This window comes from Lonchura striata, chromosome 10 (genome assembly GCF_046129695.1).
Source record: "Lonchura striata isolate bLonStr1 chromosome 10, bLonStr1.mat, whole genome shotgun sequence".
NCBI classification, from domain to species: Eukaryota; Metazoa; Chordata; class Aves; order Passeriformes; family Estrildidae; genus Lonchura; species Lonchura striata.
Window position 1 is genome coordinate 21530507 of NC_134612.1, and position 27643 is coordinate 21558149.

Consider the following 27643-nt stretch of genomic DNA (forward strand, 5'->3'; position numbering starts at 1 on the left):
GCTTTGTTAATTTGATTTATGTGTACAGGCAGGAAATTAATTGTTGCAGTGCCTACCACGGAACTGCAGATCCCACTGAAAGGATGGAGCTCAGGAGTATCCATGGACTTCAGTTTCACTCCTTGCTGATGAGAGATGCATCCTAAACAGGAATCTGACAAGGCTTCAGAAATTTTAGGACTCTGAAAGCCCTCTGCCACAATCTCTTCCAAGGAAAAATCCACCCTCTGAGCACACTGGGAAGTTCAGAGCAGAGACAGGAGAAACTCCTGCATTGTTTAGGCAATTAGGAGACAGTCCATGTGTCACTAATTGAATTATTAAGGGGGTTTGTTCTGCAAGGTTTGCTCCTCACTGTCATTATAAACACGTCCCTGGGACCACCAGCCAAAATTGCTGATCCTCCTTGTGCTGAGTTGCAAGGACTGGACAGTGAAGGACAACTTGGTACAATTTCTTCACCCTGTAGTATTTACCAAATGGAAGCACGTGGCCTACAATGAAAACTGGCTGTCATCTCAGCAATCTGTGTGGTTTTTTTCCTTCAGGTTCTTTCTGTTAGGAAGAATGTAGTTTGGCTAAATCTATAAAAATGATAGATGGCAACATAAATAATTCTTTAGATTCTAAATACTGCCTTTTAGCCAGAATTAGTGTCAGAGCTGCTCAGAAATCTCCAGTCAAGTATTTCTTTTTTCCAGGTAAAGTCAGGTATAGAGCCTGTCACTCGCCAGAAGTTTCTTAAAATGGATGGCGTTTTAAAACCCACAGATGTTTCACCATCCATTCCAGGTTGTCCCTGAAACAGAAATCATCCCTTGAAAATCTGAGCTTTTCAAACAGCCCCAGACACCTACAGGCAAAGTGGAGAGCAAGGTGTCCTGGGGCAGCCCAGCTGACAGAAGGATTCAAGGCATCATCAGCCCTCCTCAATCCCCCTGCTACCCCAAACAGGCAGGAATGGGGAATGCCAGACCTTTAAAAAGCAAATTATTCCCTCAGCCAGGCTGGCATAGCTCATTTCATCATCTATTAGGGAAAGCAGCACTTGTCACCACTCAGAATTGCTGCTCTAATTGGGACTAAATTGCCCCACACTTTAAGCAGTGATGGTAAAGAAGCACATAGCTAATGGCCATGGAAATTGGCTCTCTCTCTAAGCCCTAACCACGCTCCTCTTATGAGGACTGTGAAGCAATTCCAGCAAGGTAATCTTTAAAATTAGTGAGATTATGCAATTCAAAAATAAGTGATTGGAGCAAAATTAATTTATACTTTATAGCCTATCAAAAACTGGTGTCACTTTTTCATGGAAAACATGAGGCACTGTACAGCAGCAAGACTAAAGACATTAATCTAAGCTGTGACAGACAGTGAATTTATCAAGGGACTTATTACTTATTATGCTGATGTGGCATAAATAGTCTATTGATTGCAATTCATTAACATATCACACTTATTGCTTAGGAAATCAAACATACATTGCTTACGAAAATTATTTTAAGGCAACACTATGTACTTAATTTACAAAGGATACAGTTACAACACAAAAAAACAGATTTTACTGTAAATGATTTCCAAATAAAACATCTAAAAATAGATATATTTTTATAGATACTGTTAAAAAAATAATCAACTGAAAAGAAAAATTGTTCTCAGTGAAACACATGGTGGACTTGAAACACATCCTTTTAATAGTAAGTAAGCCATAACCTAAGACATTTCTTCAAAAAAGAAAAGGAATATTATAAGCATATGCTGCAGCTGACCCTAACAGGATCAAACTTACACATCTTTCTCATGCATTATATTGATAGAATACATCCTTTTTTCATCTAAAGAAAAAGAAACTAAATTTAAAAAAAAAAGAACGAAATCAAGGAAAACTATGAAACAGACAAGCCTTTCTATTAACACCTCTGAAGTACAGATATAACCTATTTTTTGGTTTAAAAAGAAATCATACTTGACATAAGTGGGTATCTGAAGCCTAAATTTATCAAGTCTCTGTTCTACAGATAGCACTTGGGTCACACAGGGCATCTTTCTTCCACAAAAGACACCTCCCCATGTTCCCAGAGCCATTCTTCAATGGGGAGGTGGCAGGGGGATAAGTGGGAACTTTCCCTTGTCTGATATTACTCTTATCTCCTTTCAAAAGGGACTTTGTACTTATAAATACACATTCAAAATTACCATGTGAATGAAGAGAATCCCAAGTGATTCTGCAGTAGGATTGAAATGGATCTAGGGAGCTCACTTAGCTGCTGGTTACCTGGGAATACACCAACATCCATCTCCAAAGATGAAGCAGGCCAGGCTTCAGACCAAGCCTACCTAGATTCAATACTTGCATTTTTGATAGCAACACAAGGAATACCTGAAACTGATATCCAAGAGGAAATAGGATGAGTTCCCACTGAGATTTGCTTTTTTGCAATGTTCTTTTCAGCTATTGGTGTGACAAAAAAAAACAAAATTTGTGTACGGCGAACAAAACTAATGATGAGTGAAGTGAGCTAGACCAGCACACAACTCCCAGCAGCCATGGAGAGGTCAGGTATGGCTGATAGTAAAAGGGTTTTAAAATCATGGGAATTTAGGGTTAAAAGTAAAATTAGGCTTAGTAGGCCCTGAGAAAAAAATAAATACCCTAGGTACTTGTACCTTGCTAGAACTGCACCTGTGTAGCTAGTACATGATAAATGATATAATTGTTAGATGTGATGATTGTTTAGCAATTAAATATAATTACTGTTTAAATCATAAGAATAATCATGAGAAACTGTGGTCTGGGCCTAAGAAAGATCACAAGAAACTCATGTCAATGTATACAATAGAACAATATGAGTTTAATAATTAATATGTAAGACAGAATATAAAATAGGTTCAGCTCGAAAGCCCTGTCAGAGTCAGATTTGGGTCTGTACCCCTGATTCCCAGAGCTCTCAATAAAAGCACCTACATATAATCATATCCCGTGATTATGTGTGTTTCTGAACGCTAACACGGCGATTAATTAACAGGAGCTGTTAATAGGAGGGGGCACCACACGGGTCTCTACCCAGGGAAGCAGTCACCAGAGCTCTCCTCTCCTCACACCCTTCCTGAGGAAACTCTGCTCCTGCAGGCATTCCTCATTCCTGGGACAAGGGCAATCCACCAAGCACCAGCCTGTAAATTCACTCGGTCCAAATCTCCCAAACTCCAATTTTCCTAGAAGTTCCAGGCTCTCTCTGCTCCTCAGGTATGTATTTCTCAGGCTTTACCTGGGAAAAAGATTTGAAAGCCCAAGGTTTTAACATTACAACTGATCAGGGAACAAGAAACGCTTGGATATGGAAGCTTCTCACTTCACTTAGAGAAAAAAACAAGTGCAGGTTCTTTTCTCACTGCACTGGCACTTTTATTCCTTGGCCATGACACACAGGAGAGCATCCGCTGCCTGCTCTCCCAAAGCCCTTTGAAGAATTAAGCTTAAGTTATGGATGGCAGCAGGCACCAGTGACAAATCAATTCTTGCCAGAGTTGGATTTGGGAGATCCTGCAGGTGATATTACCAGCTGGAATAAGGAACAGATACAGCTCTAAAGGACAGTTAGTTACAACTGGATGTATTATGAAGGGATTTAAACCTCCCTATTGCTCGAGGGAGGAAAACATGAGAGTGAAGGAAGTATTTGAGTGAGAATACACAGGATGAAAAGCAGAGTTGAAATGTAGGAGCTTCTCTGTAGACTGGCTGGAGTGCAAAGCAAAGATTCTTCCCTCTGTGCCCCCATCCCAGTTTCAATCATGGAGAGATGTATCTAAAAAGCCTGTGCATCTGATAATAACCAAGAAGTACAATTTTAGAAAGGAATTATTGAGTAAAGCTCAATAAGGCTACAAGAATTTTTAAAACATGAGAGCGATCTGCTAATCTGAAAAATAATGCACAGCCAGAGTTATCACTGGCATCAACACGACTGCCTGGTTCTTTTATTCTTACTATTCAACATCATTCTTTGTTTAATCATCATTCTCCGTTTAATTTATAGAAGCCAGCCCCAAAATTAAAACCTCCTAAAAAATTATGATAGCCCCACATTTTCCAAATAAAATAGGATTGTTTCATTTTGATTTGGTTTTGGAGCAATAAAATTGAAATACTTTATATACATCGTAAGAGAAAAAAACAGCTGAATTTTCAAAAGCACTTAAGTGATAGTAGAAATCTCACTGTCATTTTTAAAAGCAGCTTTAACAATCAGATCTCATTGAAAATTATGCACATTTTCATTGCAAATTTACTTTTGAGAATTTAGTGGCATGCTGCTTACTGAAAATGGCAGTGGGTGTGTCTGTATTTTTGAAGGTCTGCTTCTTAGGACCTTCAGCATTTATTATAAACTGTAGAGACTTCCACATCTAAATGCATTCATCCCTTTGGAGAGCAGGGCCCTTCCCAGTGTGCTGGTGGCATTTTGGAGCTGCAGACATTCCTCGGGGAGCGTGGCTCCAGGCACAGGTCACTCCTCTCCAGCTGTGCCCTCCTGACACGCTCTCCAAAAGGGCTCCAAGAACCCAGCCACAGTCCCAGCAGATAATCTGCTTTCTGCCTGTCCATTTTACCTCCTCTATCCATCTCTTTAGCCCTGGTAAATTCTGTTGGTTATAGATACAAATGTAAGCAGTGCCCAAAGTATTCTGTGTTTCAACTTCCTCCTCTTTGGATGTGGGATTTATGCCCTTTGTTCATACTCACCCTGAAGGCCTTCTGCAGACAAGCTGCATCTACTTTGAACTTAAATTTTATCATATATCTTCCAGAGGAACACTGTGAAAAATTACATTCATGGAACAAACAGATATAATTACTGGATTCCCATCAGCCAGTGATGTCTGCAGAATAATGAGTGATTTTACCAGACCTGGATCTGCCTGTACTGTGGAGCAGATTGTTTCTCTTCAAAAATGTATATCTGAACAAATGTAGCATTTACACTCCTGAATTGTTTGATTTACTGACTGAATCCTATTAACAGTATTGGTCCCTTTTTTCTTTTTTGTCCCAGTTTAAAATACAGTGTACTCAGTGAGGAAAAACTCTTCATTTTTCTTGTGATAATTACATTTCCCCTTCAGGCACCTCTGAGAACTCATCTTGAAACCTCTGGAACATCAGGAATGAACCAATTCCTACCTTTTATTGTCAACAATGCAAGCACCTCCCCACAGGGGGTGGGGCAGAGGTGCCCAAAAAGGCTCACAGAGATAATGTTGACTTAGGCTGTACCATTGATTAAGCAATTTGGCCAAGATCAGTAATTACAACTGTGCTAAACTGCACATAAATTCTGTAGAATTCCCATTTAATGGGAAACAAGGTGCAAAGTTGAAGGAATAAAAGCCAACACACTGAGCTTTCTTACCTAATGATTTCTAGTATGTCTACTGGTTAAAAAAATCAACCTTAACATGGAGTTGGGATGATGCAGACAGCCAGGATGGGACTGACAGAGGAGGAGCCCACCAGGAGCCTCCAGTGGAGAACCTGAATATCCCAATTCAGCAACCCATGAACACAAACTGCACAAATCCTACACCATCACAGAATTGTTTGGGTTCGAAAACACTTCTAAGGTTGAGTCCAACCATTAAGCCAGCACCTGTATTGCTGAGTGACAAGGTGACTAAACCATGTCCCTAAATGCCACATCTGCACATCCTTTAAATCCCTCCAGGGATGGGGACTCAACTACTTCCACTGCTAACAGGGATTGGTAGACAAGCTTCATTCAACTCACACAGAATCCAGTCCAAATCCAAATAAAAGCTCCCTGGAGCACTTCTGCCATCTCTTTAGAAGTGCAAAGGATTAAATTCTCAAAGCTTCATCTGACCACAAGCAGATTTCACCCCAACAGAAAGCTCCCAGCCCACACCTTCAAGCACATTAAGGTGATGTCTACTCCAGCACTATGATTGGCACCTCTGTGTCTCTTAAACAGTTTTTTTTCCTCCTAATTCCTTTACAGGACTGTTAGCAAACTCCCATACCACCTGAGCCTGATCTAAGGAGTAAACAACAAAAATTAAATTAATGTCATGCTCAGTAACATTTAGAAATTGCAAGCTTAGCAGCAGCCACTTACACCTAGTAACTCAAAGTATTTATTAAAGGAAGTTTTGAAATAACATATATTGATTTTGTCAGGTTTGGGTGTTTTTTGGTTGTTTTTTTTTTTCCTTTTACACAAGCAGCATATGTTGCACATGCTGTACTCATAGGCCTACACACACCCAGGTTTCATTGCACTCACTCTGACTCCTGCCAAACAGATGTTGAGGGAGAGCAACTGAACACAACATGGGATAAAAGCTGTCTCAGACCAAAATGCTGGGTTAGGAAAAACCTTGTGGGTAATGCAGTATGCTAAAAGCATTGATTATATATTCATATACAGAATTGATAGGTAGCTGAATTAATATTTGACTGCTTTAGTGAAATAATGTTATTAAATTAGAAAAAAACCCCAAACAAATATTAAGAATTATGTTACAGGATGGCAACTACCAAAGTTTTTTAAGTTTCAAAGTATTTATAGAATTCATTTTACCTAAAATCCAGATTCTCACTAGTATCCTGACAGCAACCTGAAATAATTTGACAAGTGATAAAGGGTTTGAAAAGGGATGATTTTAAACCACCCCTTGAAATAACAGAATGGCAAGTGATTCCCAGTCCCCAAGCACAAAGTACTGAAATATTATCCTGAGTCTGACAGACACGTCAGCAATTTCCTGTAATTTGAGTAATACCCAATCCTAGAGCTTAACTTACTGCAATACGTTGGTTGTGACGAAGACTAATGACAGAATTCAGTTCAATTTACTCTCTGAAAGACAAAGAAGTTATCTTTTTCCATTAAAAATCAACATGTTTCATAGTTTGCACCCTTTCCCATTATGAAAATAATTAGATTTGTATGAAGTAGAATCAATCCAGTACATGAAAACTGACATAAAACCCTTCATATTCCCTTTTTCTCTTGAATTTAGTAACAGTGTTGGCTCAAAACATGGTATTACCTACTAGAGATTTAAGGCTTGGCTTAGCAAATCTAATAAATGAGAAACATCCATGTGGTTACTTATGATGTACTTCTGATCTACTCAGTAACATCTCTTTGGGTGACCATGACAACAATGTTTTCTAACTTCAGGTATGGGAGTTCTGCTGCTTCTGAATTGATACTGGTCAAGAAATCTCCAATTTATTACCTTTAACATGAAAAAGGAACTTTGCATTCTGGAAGCCAAAAATAAACTCATGTACCCTTCCCATAACTTTCAAAACCTGTCAGAAAAACCTATTTTTTTCCACACTCACCGCTACAGAAAGGTGATTATACTCTGGTACAAACATGTTATATAGCCTGTCAAAGAAGTGAAAGGATTCCACATTGAAGAAATATTAAAATCAAACCCAGTCAAACCCAAGTATTTTACAAAAACTTACATTCTTAAAACAGGAATAAAAAATAAACAAATCACCATCTTTCAGAGTGCAAAGGTCAATTTTTGCATCCTAAACCCATAGTGAATAAAGATTTAATTTACCATATAGACGAAAAAAAAACAGAGTTCACTTTTGTGACAAAAATTAGATGGAGATTTCTTAAAGCACCAAATATTACAAAACATCATCTCAACCTTGCTTTTCAAAAGTGTTATTTGGCAGTCAGCTGGATCTAGGACAGCTGTTCTATTGTCTGTATTTAAATTCAATTTGAATTATCTGTGTTTTCCAATTCATTTACATTAAAGATAATACTAAATTTAGCAATAGAACATTATTAAAGCAAAACCTATTATGATTAGCACAAATTTGCATTATCAAAAAATGAATTTTGTAAATTCGCTTATGAACATCTCCCAAGTGTCACGATAAAACTGAACATAAAAAAAAAAAAAAGACAGGGTTTGTAAATAAGATTTCACATAAAGAAATCAAGTGAAGACTTCACAGTGGCACCTGAGAGCATTTAGACAAAAAATTTGCCAAGGTACTTACCTGTAAATCTGTTTAATATTTTCAGCTTTGATTTCCTTGAGAATTTTGTGGTAGATTTGAGGATTATTTGGTTCTTGAGATGATGGGGGAGAAGGGCATTTCTTGCGTGCATAATATCCTATGACAATTCCAAAAATAAATAAAATCAAAGCAGTGCAAAATACTTTCAGTATCCTGAAAAAGCTGCAGCGGTTGCTCTTTGGTGCCTGTCTGGTGTAGTGGGAGATGTAGTCAGGGTCTTCCTGGAGCCTCTGGAATCTTCCCTTTGGGGAAGAGGAGGGCTGGATGGGCTCCAGGTCGAGGTCAGGGCTCTGAGAGTTCCCCAGGTGGTGCTGGGCTGAGCTGTCCAGTCGGAAATGGTCAAATCCAGGCTCCTCCAGCTCCTTTTCCATGTCCCACTCCAGGTCCAATGCTGTGGCTTGGAGCTCATCGCTGTCGAGGTATGGAGAGTGCCCCTGTGCTCTCTGGTCTGCGTTCACTTTGTGGTAGGCCATCTTTTTATCTATTAAAACAAAATTTAAAACCTCAATGTTTGTTTCTATATGCACACATAAAACAATTTGTTTATTCTTTGTAAACCTGAGAGAACGAAACAGACAATAAAGCCCAAAAATTGGGTTCTCAGTATTTCACTGTCCCCATTTCCGCTGTCCTGTCTTCTGCAGGATCAGCAGTCCCATGAACATCATCATGGGAAATATATTGTAACAATATGAATAAAAGGAATTTAAAAGTGCCAATGGCAAACCACTGAAATTATCCAATTATTTTGTCAGTCCTCAAGATAATATTAAAAAATTGAGTGAAGGCTCAGAGTTTCCAAAACAATTATTTGTTACCTGAAAGTAATTTTAAAGCTTAACAACTGTGTGCAGCAATTTCATTTCACACACCATACAAAATAATGCTGCTAAAATAAAGTTGAAAAGCTGGAAATAATATGAGTTGCCTGATCTGATTCTAAACACAAGGAAATTATAAATTTAAAAAGAAACTTCAGGGTGACACTGTACTTACATATCAATAAAAGGCTTCCATTTAGATGGAGCATTCTATTATTTATAGGTATTTTAAATGCATAGTTCTGGAATGACTGATGAATTTACTTAGAAATTGTCCCAGCTGTTTTGCTCCACTTATTTTTCCCATTTTAATGAAACAAAAGCACTGCCAGGTAAGTATTTGTAACAAAATCATTCTTTTAATAGCAAGGCATAACTGTAGCACTTCTAGATATTTTTGTGGAAGTAGAAGCCCTCTACAGAGAACTCTGACCTCCAATACAAACACTCAAAGTCAATTTTCAACAAATCATTTTTGACAGATTGCAACAACAGGGTGCCTTTTCCCCCACACACTGACAATAGCCATTCCAACACATAAGCATCTGTAATTTAGGGCTTTTCAAACATCAGACTCACTTCTCAATTAGAATAAGATGAAAAATAAAGATATGAAACCTCTCATAGGGAGGAACACTAGACTGACACCTACAACACTACATTACCACTCCATTTTTACGTTTTAAGGCATTTTCACTCTCCGAGACTCGCCTCCAAATAACATTACCACATAAAGAGGAACCCACTGTAATGGCAAAGTGGAATTCAGCTTTTTGAAGCTCTCTGAAGAGAGCGAACCGCTTGCAAGCTCCAATATAATGAAACAGCCTATTGTCCCCTGAAAGGCTATCTGCCTCTATACAATACCAATTTACAGTGCCTATTTTCCCCCTACAGCCATATAAATATCCCTCACCTATAACTGTCAGCCAGCCTGGGAACAGCCAAGAGAGCACACACCTTCCAAACCATCATTCCAGTCCCTTTGCATATCAATTCTCCCTCTGCAGCCCCAACTCTTCCAGATGCACTGGGAGCACCAGAATTTAGAGTGAGCTGAATTAAAGCCTCTTAAATTAGTGTGAAAGCCCGCATTATTTATTTCAAGAACTACTGCAAATTTAGTCTTTTAATTCCAGCAGAGTCCAGAAATGGCTGTAAAGTCAAAGAGGTGCAAAGCTGCTGTGCTTGCCCTCTGTGGAGTTTGTTAGCCCAGCCCTCAGGTGTGTGAGGGATCCTCTGAACTTCAGCACCACAACGCCCAGGGCTGTGAATCACCTGGAGATCTCCCAAGGGAGCACTCTAACTCTCCATCCAGGTTGTTCAGGAAGATATTTAATAATGCCAGCCCCAGAAATGATGCCTGCTGCACTGAGCTTCCTGCCAAGCACCAGATGGACATCAAACCATGTATTAATATTCTTTGGAAAATTCAGATAACTCATTTTCAAGCTATTTATCTGCCCTTTCACTCTGTCTCCTCGTCTGTTAATGGAAGGATTAACTTGCAAAACATCAGTGACAGAGATCACTGCTAGGTAACATCAACTGCCCAAGAACCACATCTTTCCAACTCCACTTCATATTGCTTTTTATTAGAAATTAAAGACTGATGCTTTGTCCTTTAAAGCAAAACAAATCATCACTGCATTTCATTAACACATGATTGCAGCTCTAGAATTCCTGAAGTCACTTAACAAACTCTTTTAGGCAAATAGATAAAGCCCTAGCAGATTACTACAGTAGTGTCCATAAACCAGAATTAAGGCAGTTTTTCAGATGCAGTTTCATGGCAAGTATTAATCTTGCTGAGCTCATAAATGTTGACCATTGCCTATCTGTGGTAGTTAAATTTCCCCCATATTTATGATATTAAAAAAGTGTGTTATTGTTCAATGGAGTGTATTAATAAAGGTTATTTAAATTTACATATAAATGCATAATAAAAATTCATATGAAATTTCTTGAAATGGTTATTATGCAGATGAGTAGTAACCCCATTGCACAGCTTAGCATCTCAGCAATTCAATTTTCATTCAGAGCACCAAAACCAGTTTCCTCACTTCAGGAGAAAAAAAAAAACAAAAAACAAAAAACAACCAACCAAACAAACCAACAAACACACAAGCAGCTAAATGACCTAAAATTAAAAAATCAATATGAAATTCACTTTTATATTTGAGACCAGTTTTTGGAGTAGGGGATCTCATTAGCAACACACGTCCTTTAGTTAAAGAATGCAAAGAATGCAAGAGTAGCTGCAGTTGTTAACTTCACTATTCCCACTAATAATTCTAAACTCATTGCTCCAGTCAAAGGACAAAGCACGACTTACCCTGAAGTATCTGAGATCAGGGCCTGCACTGCATTTAACCATTCCAAAAGTAATTTTACAAAGGGTCTCCTCATTCTTAAGGCACAGATCATTTGTGCCATGCAATCTGTATCACCTGTTCTATTTAGTATTTGGTATTTATCTGGTCAAGGATGTAGGTATAACTTAAATATTATTTATTAAATGTAGTTTTGGCTTGGAACTGGAAGGAGAAAGAAAACACTACACATTTACAGTAATAGTGAATTGCGAAAAAAAAAAAAAAGACAATAGAAATACAGAACAAAATGAAGTCAAGTAAAAACCACTACAAATACTCTAGTTCAGTCTTCTCTGTAACACAGACCATAAAATGAACATATTTTTGAAAGACATTTTCAAAAACTTCAGGAGATAGAAAATTCACCCCATCTGCCAGCAAGCTGTTTCAACATTTAATTGTTGTTAAATACATGTTTTATTATGAAGATAAAAGAGCAACTGCAAAATGCCAGAAGTCTGAATATGCACCAAGTGAGCTTTAAAGCCACTCTACAGGGACAGCAAAGGGGATCATAAACTCTGGAATACTGGACAGAGCCAAGCTGATGACCAATAAAGCTGATGTACATTTCTATACTTCCACTGATTTGTGGGCAGAATGTTTATAGAGAGATATCAAACCAAAGCTGAATATCCTTTCAATTAACTGTACACAAGAAATCAGGAGAGTCAGCTTTATCAGATTGTTGTTGCCTTAACGAGCCCATTTCAAAACTCTCTGCCTATGCTTTGACCTTAAAAATAACACATTTACATCCTGCCTGATAGGAACATCTTGTTATGGAACCACCAGAAACTTCTTTTCTTGACAACTTTCCCTGCTTCAATCCCTTATCAGAAAAGCTTTTAAAAACTATAGAATATGATCTTCATTAAAGGACCTGCCTGCCACCTCCCAATACCTTCATAACAGAAAGGTGAATTTACATTAACATTTTATGAAACCAACGAGGAAAATGCAATATGAGCTTACTACTGTAAATTGTGACTGGTGCTGCAGTTTTTAAATGCAGCTCATATATAGCTGAGACAATTAGCAGGCTCATGCCCAGCAGGAAGTGTGGCAAGTGTTAATGGGCTGCACACAGAGAGCCCTTCCAGGCCACTTCATGCTCAGCACTGAAAAGGCAAAAGTCACCCAGGAATTCTCCTAAAGGCATTGTGGCTTCTTTGTACAGTCATCAATCCAAAATTCCAGGGTTGTGGGCTCATCTCATTCTGAAGAGGTCTTTCCTTTTTATTTTCTTCTCAGTATCCCCTATACAGAGTGCTTTTAAGTCCTTGTACTCTTTTTGTGCCTGGGGAAGCCCCCAAAATAGATGCAGCATCACCTGTTTAAAAGACCAATAGCTGTGCTTATCATGGAGTTCAACACCCACTGCACTTGCAAGGCTTAAAAGTATGTATGACAACAAATTAGTACTTTGTCAAAAGAGATGATGCCAAGTTTCAGGCCCAGACAAATTTCTGCAGAGTTCTAAATCCCTGACAAAACTTGTTTGCAGAAGAGATTATGATGCCCTTGTCAACAGCAACGTTACACTGCCCTGTAATTCAAAAATAATAATGTGATATTTCCATCACCGCTGCCTTAATTCTGTGCAGTAATGATTTCTCCCTTCCCTCACCTTTGGGATATGGGCTTGGCAAGCAGTTCAGTTAAACAGGACAATTAAGTACCTTGTCACTCCATAGAGCCACCAGATAAAAACAAATGACAAAACTCACCCGTTGTTCACATTTCGCTGAAGATGAATGCAACCTGAAAGACTGAGCAGTGTTGTAGCAAAAACAGAGAGAACAGACTGGAGAAAGGTCTGTAAAACACAGCTAAGTTGAATCTAAAGCTGTCTCTTCATTAGTAAGTCCTTTTTGGCACAGATGAATGATAAAGTATTTAACCTCTTCAAATCCCTCATTGATTTTCTAATAACACAAACAGCCATGTGGCCCAGGATAACACTGATATCAACACAACAGGTGACCACATGACAGGAACAGGGGCTGTGGTGCACCATGATTGATAAGACTATGATCATTGATATGATTGGTAAGATTGATCATTGTGCAGGATGATGCCCAGCTGGAACAAGAGTTCACTTGCCTACAATCAAATGCATCAGCCACCTGAGCTGTAATATCCTGGGCCATCCAGATGTGCATAGGTACACGGATATATTTGCCTGCTGCCTTTTCAGAATCTCTGAACTCCTGGGGCTCACAGGAAGATTGCAGGAAGCTCCTTTTTCCCCAGCAGACAAGTACCAGGTAACAAAAAGCCAGCCTTAGCTGGTGTGCAATGTGCTGGGCATGTATTACTAACACAGATCTTTCCCATTCTCAAACACGTTTAGTTTGCAAATACCTATTTGCCTGAAACAAAACTCAGATCTATTTACTAACTTTATAGGAGCTAACAGCATCTGAGATAGATGCAGAGTCTGCCAAGGGGGTTTATTAATGCTGCAGCATAATCAGAGCAGTATAAATGGCTCTGGTAGAGTCTGTGCATTTCTTGTGGGATGTGCTCTGCTGTCCCTTTTGCTTTGCTTCCAGGACAGCTCTTCCTTCTCATTAGGGTGGGAACAGCTCAGTTCTCTCACTGTTCACTCTTTTTGCTCATTTGCAAACATCAGGCTGCCAAACAAGGAGAGAGAAGCCACATGCACACACACTCTCTCCAGTTTCTTAGTTCATAAATTAATCACTCATTTTTCCACTGGAATCAACACTCAGATCCTGCTGTTCTCCTTGAGAAGGGCACTGGATAGGATTTCAGTGTTTCTAAAAGCAAAGAAGCAGACGGACAGTCAGGACTTCAGGGTTAGTTGGGATGTGTTGTGTACATGTATTTACACACTGTTCTTAAGCTGGGTGTAAGGGGAAGAAATTCTGTCCCACATCTCTGATGAATTGCACCAGGCCCCCCAGCCCCACCACCCAAATCCTCCTGCCCAAACCCCCTCCCCACCATTTACCTTCCCAAAACTCAGCCCAAGCTCCTGCCCATCCCACTCAAAGCTTTTCCTCCAAAATGTCAGTCCTTCCCTTTTCCCATTTTTCCTCATACAGACCCTCTGTACACTATCCTAATACCCAGTTTGCCTGCACAGTTTTTCCAACTTCGAGGTTTCATCAATAATATATTTTGCATTACATTCCCCCAGACATTATAATTGCCTCTGGAAGAAATAAAATAGAAAGCTTTACCAGGACAAAAACTATTATTGGGGCATTTGCATTTAAGCTTATAGTTTAATTTGATGTGAAATAAAATCCTTGTAAATGGTGTTTAACTTGAAAATGCTGACAGCAATAGCTGTACTAACAGGCCATAGAAGTTCTTAAGAAAGTTAATTTTATATTAGTCATTTCTGCTTCAGAAATTTTTACATTGCCAGTCTTTAGATTGGGCACATTTATTTCACTTTTATATTTTTCAAACTCTTTTTTTATCTTTAATTACTGTCAATCCTATTTAAATTATTATTTTAAAAATTAAGTCATTTTAACTTTGAAAATTTGGAAACTGTATGTTTGCAAGGTACTACATTGTAATAAAATGTGCTAGTGGAAGTCTGATATACTTCAAAAGATGCAAACCAACATTGCAAAATACTATGTGGTTTCAACCTGTATCTTGGAAAAAACCACAAACCACAAAAAACCAACACGATAACTAACCAGCCAACTAACAACCAAAACAAACAAAAGAAAACCAAAATCAAAAAGTCACTTTTATGGATGAGCTACAAACAACAAAAACAGGACTGTGGCCTCATCATAGGCATCAACTTCACTCCTGATTTTAAACAACCATTGACAAAACCTTGCAGTGAAAATATTAACATATAACACAAACCACAACCCACAAACAAGATGATGAATTTGGGATACAATTTTATCTAAAACTGGTCCAACCTTGCTGCCCCAGCAGGGTCATCCCAGAGGACACAGCACAAGATTGCATCCAGATGGTTCTGGGGTATCTCCAGTGATGGGAACTCCACACCTTTTCTGGGCAATCTGCTCCAAGTGCTCCAGTTTTTGGAGTTTAGGATCAATTTCTCAAACTTAGCTGGTTACAGAAGACAAATCTTCCTATTAGCAATATTTCATATGGAAATCAGAGATACAGAGGAAATATGAAGCCCTAATGTCTCATGTCATGAGTAATTTTTCGGATAAAACCAGACTTTAAATTATATATTGAAAATACTGATAGGCACAAAAAATGCTCCTGCTGTCACCATCCTGTGCTATTCTAACTTGCTGCAGAAAAATAGGTCAGTACTTGTATAAAAAAATTAAATCCTTACTTCTACATTTTCTAGATTTTTTTTCTCATTTCTTGCTCAGTGGGGTTTTACTCAGTTTTATCAAGTTCAACAATGACAAGGGAGCCCTTAAAAATAATATATTATGGAGCTGAAGATGGCAACATTTACAATTTAGCTTTATTGGAATTTTACTATATTTTGATAGATGACAGCTTTAATGATTCCGTGCATGGTTTATAGCAGAAAACAGCAAGGCAGTAACATAATTTTCTGCTCTTTTCAACGATCTATAGCCAAAGAATTCAGAAAACAAGCAAGTGTACCTCACAATCACGCCAGATTTATTTTCTGGGTGAACTCTCAAATGTTAAAGCTCAAGTACACAAGTGGTGTTGCCGTGGCAACCCAAGATGAGCCCGTGTTTGTAAAGCACACCTGTGTCCCCTGCACACCTGCGGGGCACAGGACAGCCGGGTCCTGCCAGGAGAGAACCCAGCTGGTCACGCCTTATCAGCCCCGAGACTGCTGCTGGCGAGGCCAGGGGACACTGCTGGGGCCATCGGGCTGTGCAGCCCTGCATATGAGCTGGCACAATCACAGCCTTGCTTAGATTGGAAAAGACCTTTAAGATCACCCAGTCCAGCCATTAACCCAGCACTGACAAGGCTACACCGCGTCCCCAAGTGCCACAGCTTTTAAATAACCCCAGGGGTGGTGACTCCACCACTGCCCTGTGCCAGGGCTTACAGTGAAGAAATGTTTCCTTGCATCCAATCTAACCCTCTCTGCTCAGCTTAAAGCCCTTTCTTCCCATCTCACCACTTGTTACCTAAGAGAAGAGACCAGCCCCACCTGGTTAAATCTCCTTTCAGGGAATTGTAGAGAAGATGAGGTCTCCCCTAAGCCTCTCCTTTTCTCCAAACACCACCTCCCCCGGCTGTTCTTCCTAATTGTTTACTCCTGCTTCTAGGGCCTAAAAATGAGAAACCCTTCATTGCCCACAAGATGTAATACTAGAAGATTTAGAGGCGCTATAGCTATAGGCAGAGTAGAGCAGTAATACGTTTGGTGTCCTTTGACCTTTTTCTTTTCCTAAATCTCCACTGAAATAAGCTGTCGAGTTTGAGAAATGTCAGAGTTTGGTCATTTGAGTCTGCCTGGAGGTGTAATTTTGCATGGTGTACAATTTCTGTGAATTTATCAGAACATGTTTTTTCACACGTAGTCAATATGGTGTGACATTCAGCATCCTGAGTCCGACAACGTCTACACGCTGAAATGAGTTTATGATTTCTCTTACAAAGAAAATCCGAGATGTGTTAGTTCAGGTCAACAAAGGAATCCTCAGTGGATTCCTGAGGATAAAAATTCAAGGAAGCACCCCTTCTTTCTGCTGTTTCCTCTGCACACCAATCTTCTGGCAGCTCTGACACAGGTTTAAGTTCTGTGATGAACTAGATCTACATGTAGAGCTTCAATATCAGTAATGTACGTGCTTTCAGCAGCTTTCCAGAAAAATTTCACACTTTCTCTTAAGCCCTTATGGAACTAAGCCACCAAAGCAGCCAGATCTGATGCTGTTTTCAGCCAAGTCCTACCCAACTGTGACCACATCCTTGGGAGAAGAGGCACAGCTGCTTAGCCTATGGTTTAATCTTCAGCCTCTCTTTGATGGTCTCCCAGTCATTATTTAGGGAAATCTCTCAGCCTTGCTGTGCTGTATGGAGATGAAGGCATTTCAATAAATAAACTGGACAAACCCATTATCCTAAAGACTATCTCAATTCCCAGTCTCAGCATGATCTGGTCATTTTTGACACACTCAGGTTGACAGTCAAACTTCCATCTATGGACAATGATCACAGACTGCCAGTAGACTGAGCTTATTAATACTCTTAGTCTATACACATTTCTCAAGGAATAATTTCTTAAAAAGCAACCATAACACTTCTTGACCACTTAGAGATGAGCATGATACACACCATATAATCTAAAAAAATCAGATCAGCGACTATAGAGGAAAAACTTCTCATGAACCTTCTTTATACTTGGCCAGGGTTGTGCATAGCTATTACAGCTTAAATTGTTTATGCTGTAGAACTTTTGATTTAGAGACATTAGCAGTTGAAGAGAAGCAAAGTGTGCATTATGACAAGAACAAAGAGGACATATTCAAGAAACATATCGCTGAGTACACTGAGCTAAAGAAGGCTATAAACCACGTAACTGATGCTTAGAGGTATTGCAGCAATTCCCTTCTAAAGTGGGAACAGTGCATCAACAGAAGAGCTGATGGTTTCTGCTAATTCAGCTCTATACCATCAGCTAAATGTGGGTTGATGGTCCTGGAAGGTGCTGGATATCCATGTCCAGGTACACACCCTGGACAGGACAGCCAGTGATGTTTGGGAACTTTAACAAAGGTAATCAGAAAATGACAATCTGCTGACAGCAAAAAATGTTAAATAACAAATGCCCCAGGAAAGCAGCTGTGGATGATCAGTCACAGAGCATACTTTGCTTACTGGCTTAATATGTACAATTGCTTCCTCTTCAATTTTCTTTAAAAAGCACCAGTAATCCAAAATACCCCAAGGAACAGTGCTAGAGAAGACTAAATCTTCTGTCCCTGCTTTTAGCTATAAACCAGAACATGTCCATATTCATGTCACAGCAGAATATGTTACAGCCTCTTAAAAAAAAATGGGATGATACATCAATTACAATACTGGAATTAATTCTGGAAAGTTCCTCTGAAAAGTCGACAATTCACAGAATCATGAAAATGTTGGCTGGCAGGGACCTCACAGGGTCACCTGCTCCAACCTCCCACACAAAGCAGGACTGCTGCCAAGAACAGATCATGTCACCTCATTCTTAAGCTGAACTCATCGAGCATTCAATCAGAGCTAAAGGGTTCAATATAAACACAAATGTATGCCATTGCACTGCTTTTCTTTCCTCTGCTGCCAATACATCTGTTTCTTAGTAAAAATAGCATCAGTATGCAAAAATAAAAACTCTCAGACCTGTAATATAACCAGTTGTTAAAATTCATATGGACATTTTTGCTTAAAAAAATACAATACAGAAAAGAGATAGAATTGGAAAAAGAAATGAAAAGTCTTAACACACAGACATAGCAGCCATGGCATGAAAAATTCATTTCCATTAATGAGACGTGGTAGTCCCCAGGCCAGCGCCCTTTGTATGTGAACCATGTTAATCAGATTGTATGAGCATTTGCTGGAAACTCCTGGGACAGCAAACAACTATAACTATAGAGCAAGCACAGCAGATTAGCAGCTTGCTAAAAACTGCTTGACTTGTAACCCTTGAAGCACAGGAATGATGCAGGTTTGCTGAATTACTGATAAATGAAGCATTTCATTTATAGGTCTCACATTTGTGGCAGCCTTTGATGCAATTTCCCCATCACCAACATGTGCACAAAACTTCCTTCTCAGGTGCACCTTTTTGTAAGAAAGCACAGCATAAACACACAAATAAGGTCTGTGTCAGCCCAGCTTTGGTCACACATGCTTCTGGCACAATGCCTTGCTATTGCTATCCTACATCTCCAAAAAACCCTTCAGTAAATGCAGCGGGGCTGGAGTGGGATGGAAACACAAGAATTCCCACGAGGACTCGCTGCAGGAGCTCTGCAGGTTTGGATGAGGAGTACATCTGGATTTACAGCAAGGCTGAGCAGGACAGCAGGACCTGGTCTTGACCAGGCAGACTTCTCCTTTTGATGAGAAGGAAAAAACCAAAAACAGGAGAAAAAATAAAACCAGAACAAAATCAAACAAAAAGAACCCCAGCCCAATATTGTGTTGTCTACTTAACACCTCTGAAGGCTGAAAGAGAAAAAAGGCTCTCCTGAAAGCTCTTCAGTCTGAAGCAGGAAAACCATCTGGATTCAGGCTTTTCTTCCTTCATCTGGCAGTTAATACATTGAATTGTTTGCTAGCTTGGGCTTCATCTGCTGCATCATTCCAGTGACACAAACAAATGGAAACTTGTGCTGCTTCAGACAACTTCATTTTAAAAACATTTGATTTGAGAGTTTCATGGAAATTTCGAAGTTATAAAGGTTTTTATTGATTTTATTCCCAGTCTAATTTTAATCTTAGTCACCAGCTCGCACTGTCTGTGCATAGCTAGGAGTCAGTAACAAACCAGTGTTCTCAAAAAGCCACCCTCCAACTGAAGGGAATCAATAAACTAATTTCCAAAGAACATAACCTATTCATGAAAATATTATCCAAGGCAGATTCTGAAAAGGAGTCCCAACAAACAAACATGCTATTAGAGACTCCCAATAATACAAACTATTAAATTCTGCAAAATACTCCATGAGTATTTTCAACATTATACAGAGAATTCTAATCAAAATAAGATTTGCAGTCCAATTGCCTTTGTTTCTACCTACAGTACTTAGATGTGTCCTTGAAGGAAGAAGGGAAGACTTCATAAAATAAACAAATGTATAACCAACCATCATTCAAATGCAGCTTCTGTCTCTCTGCAGGCCCCTGGGAAATTGTCTAGATCACTATAGTGACTCTCAGTATGGCCCTGGTCTCTCCTGCCTTTCTTCCCTTTTGAAATACAAATTTTTAAAAATAAATAAATATAGAAGTAGGGATACAGATCCTAAACTCCACAAGGATTTGTATTTTTACTACAAGAAATGAAAATGAAATTTTTCAGTTTCCCCAGAAATGTCATTTAAAATTGAACATGCTCTACTTTAGCTTACATGTTAATTATTTCTCTTAGAAATAAACATTTCCTCACTAAAAATGTGCATTTTTATTAAATTTAGGGTTTTAGAGGGAATATTTCCCTCACAAAACAACTTAATCATCTTTATTTATACATGACCTAATTCCAAGCTGAGAGGGGAAATAAAAGAGAAGTCAGAAGATGCCCATGAGGAAGAGGATCAGGACATGCAAATCAAAAAAGCAGCAGCACTTCCTTTATCTCTACTACTTTTTTACAGGGAAATGTCTTCCATTGAGCTTCACAGTACAGTGTTTTTCATGATTTACAGCAAGGAAAGAGGCAAATCAGTCTCTAGTGAAAAGTCACCCAAGCTTATAAAAAATTTAGAATGACTAAATTTATAATTAAAATGAATCAAGAATCGACATTAGAAAACAGTTAGCACATTAACAGAAATTCAAGACTGAAAATCTGAATGCTCTTCTTTTTTTTTTTTTTCCTTCCCAACAGCAAACTCACAGAAATCCCTGTATTTTAGATATGGGACATACCTGCAATTTTGTTATGTATTAAGGGTATTTAGAAACACAGTGAACTATATTAAGCATGTCTTATAGCTTTTGCAATTTATTTATGAACTGGGGCATCATTAAAAATAAATGATCTTCAATAGCACTTAAAAGTAAAGTTGTTTTGAGATCAAATGTTAGGTAAATGGCATGAAAATGTAAAACTCCAGGAGTCACAAAGCACTGCTCTATCACAAAATATTTATACTACTAAAATACAGCCTGAAACGACCAGGGTTGTTATAACAAGCAAAACCATTACAATTGCATAACATGTCATTGGCTATCAGGATGTTAGTTAATTACTCAATTTTTCAATCTCTTTTAAACATATCAAGCCATGACTCTGCCTCACCCAGATGCAAAGGCTGTAGCTGTCCTGCCAGACATTACAAAGGGTTTGGCCTGAGATTGGCCAAAACTTGCAAGTTCCATTACCCATTTTCAGACTTTTTCACAAAATTCTCAAATATAACCATTACAAGGTCATGCCCAAAGCCCATCACATTAAATGTGAAGGCAGTAACCCTACAGTGACCACTGCCACTTCTGTATGGAAGTAACACATAAATTCTTCATAAATCTCTTCTGGACCTGTAATTCATTTCCATTTTTCTCTTACTTTTAGATCCTGGAAATAATTAAGCCTTAAGTTAAACCAATAAAATATTGTGTGCTGTCTCAAAACCATACTGGAATTTTACCTTCCTCTCCTAAACTTAATCCAAAATAATTGGAGAGAATACAATTATCTACCACAGTCACCATCTGCGGCATGAAAGCAATCATTTTAATTATTGCCATTGTAAATTGGGACCCACAAAGATAATTTTCTGAGCTACATATGGAGTTTATTTTTATGGAATAATGTCAAAACAGGATGCAACATATAAAAAGGCAGTTGGCTAAATGCCCATAAACTTTTCTACCTAGTGCAGACTGCTAACAAACAATTGGAGAACTGAATTTTATATCCAAGCTGGTTGTTAAGCTGCTGGGTGATTTCAAAAACAAAATCAGCACTGTTCTAAAGCCCTTTCATGTATCATTGAAGTAGCTACCATTGAAGTAAAGAGATTACTTTCTCATTAGAGATGCAGATTATCAAAAACTAGTAATTTCAGTGACTGCATTGGGAATTTTGTTTATGGGAAAAGGAAAATACTCTGTGCGCTTTTGAGTAGATACCTATGAGGATGCACCTCTAGCATAAGCCATCAAAGTTAAAATGTATTTATCCAGCAGAGCAATCTCATGGAAAAGAGCAAAAGAGGACTGCAATCTAATTAAATTAATGAGAATCAGAAAAATAAATATATAGGGAACGAAATGTAGAGAGAGTATTAACTTAAGAGATTTTGAATACAGCACTGAAAAAAGCTACTTAAATGCCTTTGAAGATAGTTTGAATCTGGTTTACCAAGGTCAAAATGACTGCAACATGAGTAAGAAATTGGAGAACTTCGATAAGCCAAATCTTAGAGCCCTATCACAATTTAGGCTTCACAAAGCTGAATAAAACCTGAAAGGACTCTCATTAATGAGCCCATCAGACCTGAGTCATGAAGTGAAAGTCTTAAGATTATTAATGAATGCAACAGTCGATGGATTCCCAGCCTGCAAGTGTTTGAGAAGATCATCATCACTTCCTTGTCCTGACACAATGAACTCCTTCTGTGGGCTGCACAGGCTGCTTAACTATTAAAGGAAATCAGTTTGGTCAGTTCCCCCAAACTGTGCTCTGACTCCAGCAGAACTGAGTCACACACCTTGAATTATGAGCTAATAATGATGGTTGTTTACTGGTTTGCCTCATTATTTGTTTAAACTTGTAAACTGGTGAACATCAAGATGTCTCACTATTTACTTCCACTATTTCAATAAATGACAAAGACCAGTTCTGGACTGAGATGAGCTCAAAGGCAGTTTGTGGGCCATTAGGTCTGCATTGTGTAAGCCAAGAGCAGCACAACCCATCCAGTCCGCAGGGCTTCCTGGTAGAGCTGGGTGGTTCTGGAGCAACACCCCAGCAAACTGGAACCCACTCACCACCACACCTGGGTCCAATGGATGTTTCCAAAGATACCCATGGCCATGATAAACACACTCTAATAACCTACTGAGGCTGGGCAGAATGCTCTTCTACTACTTGACTACAGCCAGATCTTACTGTCCTTCCTCCATGCAGATTTCACATCTCATACTTCTTCTCTAAATTAAAATGATACCTTGCTTTTTTGCTTTTTGCTTTCACTACAGCCTTAACCCTCTGCCCATTCTAATTGCTTTGAATGAAATACCATTAATGGTTGAAAACAAACACATACCTGAAGTATTTAAGCATATCTAAGTCCCCCTTTTTGGCAGGCTTCCTATGAGCATCCAGATCTAGTTCTTTTTAAATATTTACCTGCAGCATACTGTAGATTGCAAGGATTGAGTTAAATCTTTTAAAAGATAATGATACAAGTATTGAGCTAAATTAAAAACAATCATACATGACTTACCTAGGAATATTCTAATAGTAATGTTTACCCAGAGCAACAACCTGGAGGAGGTCTTCATCCCATACGGAATATTTGACTATTGAAAATAAAAACATCTTTGCCATGTTTTGAAACTAAATAATTAGATTTAGATAAAATATGCTTGATTATGCCCAGAACAATCAAGACTGACTGCTTGGAGGGTGTGAGTCCCTCAGTCCATCTGCTGAGTACGTTCACTGCTTTTTTGGCACTTCCTTGAAGTCATGAAGTGAACACACACACACACCAAGGTTAGAAACGCTTCAGAATCATGTAAGCAGATGGTGATACAGCAGGTAATAATTTAATTACACAACTCTTAGAACATTTTTCCAAACCGCACCCCGCCCCCAATAAAAAACAGAAAGAGGGAGGGAATAACAATGTCCAGTCTGATCTTTTAATTGCAGTGCAATAGCTTTTGTTGAATTGGCACTGATCTTCCACTCATCTATTCTGCAGCTGGAAAGAGTAATAAACACAAAGTTATAGACTTTTTTACTCCTAACACAACATTTAAGATGGAAAAAAAATAGCATGATAAAGTATAAATTGTCCTTGTAGACAAGAAAATAACAGCAACACTGAGAAAAAAAACTCTAAGTTTTGCAGGTATAAAGAGGTCAGAAAGAGACACATCTGCTCTTGCTTCTATTCAGAACTCTGATACTTCTGAAGTGTGAAAGCAATGAAGAAATGCTGGTCTTATTAATTCTTCATTGCATGCAGAAGCACAGAATCCCATGGACATAGAGCACTGTGATACAGACAAGACATCAGAGTTGAACTGAGCAATTAAATGAAAATGAGAGAAGAGCACTGAAGGAAAAAACAAAAACAGGAGAAAAAATGGAAAAAAAACCAAACAAACAAAAAAAAAAACCCAGCCCAATATTGTGTTATCTACTTAACACTCTTCTGGCATCTTCATATTTTAGACAAGGAATTGCTGCCTACAAAGAGGCTGAGGATGATGAGATAAACACTGAGGTACACAAGGTTTCATTGGCATTTTAAGTCAGTGGTGCTGAATCATCCTAACCTAAGGAATGTGAAATTACATCAGAGATGCATCGCCATTTGCATTATGGGCATAAATTAAGGCAAAAAAGTGTAAGGAATCTAATGCAAATGAATTGGAATAATCAGCAAATTGTCCCTGAGACTCAGCACGTTCCAGCCCCTGCTGGCATTATGGGATGTCTGCTAGTGAGACATTAAGATATGGAAGAAGAAAGGAGGGTTGGGTGTAAGGTAGAATTAATGGTTGTGAAATTATTCCAAAATAATAAAAGTTTATGCATAATACTTTTATATACTGTCATAGAACAGTATATTTCGTCCTTATGGAAAGGTCAAATGGTTTTAAGAGACACAATATCCAAGGCACAAAGTGTAAGTAGTAATTTATATATATGTGCATATAGACATGTATAGAAGAAACATCGTAAAAATCACTAGTTGAATTTTTTGGGTTATTTTCATTCTGACTTCAAATGCCATAATTGGCTGCCTAATTGGAAGTAAAAACCCTAGGCTTATGATTTAGGCAGCTCATAATGCAACCTTTCATTGTATTATTTTTTTCTTAGTTCCATTTCTCAGCAAATTCTGTACAGAAATGGGTTATAGAAGTTTGGTTCTGAATTTTATGGTACTATAAAACAACATATGAAATATTATTCAGCATTAAATTTTGTCAACAAGTAAGACAAGGTCTCTCCAAATTGTGCATCTAGTCAGTGCCAGCTTGGGATCAACTCCTCTCTTAGAATGGACAGCAAACAAAAAACCAGCACAGCTTGCTGTCATGTCACCCTGTCTTCGTTACACCCTTATTTTTTCCTATTTTTTACTGAGTAGGTAAATGGCACAAAAGAAGAGAGGTGAAGCATTTACAATTATTTTCTATAATTTCATTTTTTGATTCTCACAATTTATTCCTCTATAAGTTAACAGAATAGAAGAGAAATATCACAAAAGGTCACTTGGCTGTAGAAACATCAAAATCCCCACTATCATTCCAGCTAGGTTTATGATGTATAGCTTGAAATGCTAAATAAACTCAGAAAAATATAAACCTCATAATGAAAACAATAATAAATACCATTTAATTTTGTGCCATGCTTGTCACTTGAAAAGGAGGTTCAAATCAAATTTTAATTAATATGACATATGAGTTCAGAGTGTAACAGTGCAATTTCCACATAAGACAATCAATTATTTTTAAATTGAATGCCTTTTAATGAAGTTTTACCTTACTTTTCAGAGTACCTACACCAGAGTGTTTTGGAAAAAAGAGTCTGAAGCTAGAGTCTAATTAAAATCCTCTGCATGTCCTATGCTGTTGTTGTTTGGGGGTTTTTTGGTTGCTTTTGGTTTATTTAGGAATGGCTGATATTCTGTACACAAATTATGCACATTATTAAGTATATGCAAATATACATGCACACAACTATATATATGCATGTATTTTCTATTGGTACATACAGAATAAATGAACACTATTAACTAGTATCTTCTTTAAAATCTACACAAGCACTAAACTACTTTTGTGGCAACAAATACCTTATTAGAAAATAGAAGTGGCAGTAAGGACTACCAGGTTTCAATGTTTAGTGGCAAATATTAGGATTTTAACTGTTAAAATTACTCCAAACAGCCCTAAAGGTGATGTAGCTGGACATGTGAGGAACAGGCTGAGGGAATCTCTTGCTAGAAAAGGGCAGCCAGCTCAGAAATAACCTGCTCTGTCCTCCAGAATTAAAAAAAAACAAAAAAACAAAAAAAAAAAAAAAAACAAAAAAAACTAACCTGAAGTGTAAGATCCTTACCTAAAGGGGATGTCCACATTTATATTCATATAAAGACAGACATCGTAGATGCAGGTATGCAGTGGGACATGCCCATCCCTACAGCAGCAGCAGCTCAGCAGCTGCCTCAAGGCACCCCTGCCCAATATTGAGCATAAAAATGAGTGAATTTGAGCGAATTTCCTCAGAAAAGGAGCAGAAAGTAAAGCAAGAGCCAGCTGGTCTGTTTTGTCCACCATCAACTGCGACAGATGTAGTGCAAATCAAAGTGTTGTGAAGTTTTCTGAGGAACATTTATCATCCAAAAGTTACACCACGACACTGAATAGTGGTAAGTAGCCATGAGAAAGCTCAGAGAGAAGAAGAAAAGACAAAAATACTAAACAAGCTTCTTAAAAAAAAATTTTTTTAAAGCTTTCTTGAGTGCAAGAGCCCCTACAAAGAATAACATAGCTGCTATAACTCAAAAAAACAGGGCAGGCCAGGGAAGACCAGGCTCAGCATCAAACATCACCATCCCCAGCTCTAATTGGCTTTTAAACGGTGCCAAGTTGATTGATGTGTCCCTTCTGATTTACTATATACATTTTTTTTTTTTTTTTTTTTGTTCTGTGAAGAGAAGTTAAACACGTGGAAGAGAATAATGTCAAGCAGGAGATTAGTTTTACAGCCTGTATGTTGAAGTGAATAAATTGTACTTTCATTAACAGAAGTAGGCCACACACCAGAAAAGTCATTGGATTCGCTTCACTGGTGAACTGGAGCAACAATATCTGATTAGAAAGCCTCAGCAGTTCAAAAGTCTTTAAAGACAGGTCCAGTGGTTATACAATTAATTTTTAATGATATTGTTCCATCTGGGAGATTCACTTCAAGTGCCAAATGGGTTCCCTGAGCTGAAGTATTAGCTTTAACAAACCTGACACATCTACAATCTGTCTAGTATCTGCTTAAAATACTATTAAAAAGTTTATGGGGAGATGCTCTCCTTATTTGTGCTTTCTTCTCCAGCAGTTTTCAAGATCCTGTAATACATTCATACTAGGAAACATTAGCAGTTGTAAGTTGGGGGGTTTTTGGGGATTTTTTTTTTTTTTTTGACAATTTGGAAGACCTGAAAGTTTGCTAATGGTAATTATCATATAAAAATGTTAAGAAAAATTAAGTTTTATTCCAACTGGATTATATGATCACCCTTCCTTCTGAAAAAAAAAATAAAAAAAAAAAAAAAAAATCAAGTTTTCTGATTCCAGAAATAGAAATGTATCATTTTCAAAAACCGTATCAAAAGTAATCCCCATACTTTTTTATAACTTTCCACAGTTTCAAAACTGAACAGGGCTTAGAAACTAAATTCCTTTTTCCCAGAATGCTTGCTAAATATTGCCATTGACAGGGTCTTTTTTTTTTTTTTATTCCAAGTAAAATAAGGTTCAAGCAG

General features: G+C 38.1%; 1 protein-coding gene across 1 annotated transcript in view; it reads right to left on the minus strand.

Annotated features, from left to right (window-relative positions):
* Positions 1-27643, minus strand: part of NAALADL2 (N-acetylated alpha-linked acidic dipeptidase like 2) — a 413827-nt gene that overhangs the window by 213119 nt on the left and 173065 nt on the right. Inside the window, exon 4 of the mRNA XM_077785540.1 lies at positions 8060-8561. Coding sequence (XP_077641666.1) covers positions 8060-8561 — 502 coding nt within the window. The remainder of the gene's footprint in view (positions 1-8059; positions 8562-27643) is intronic.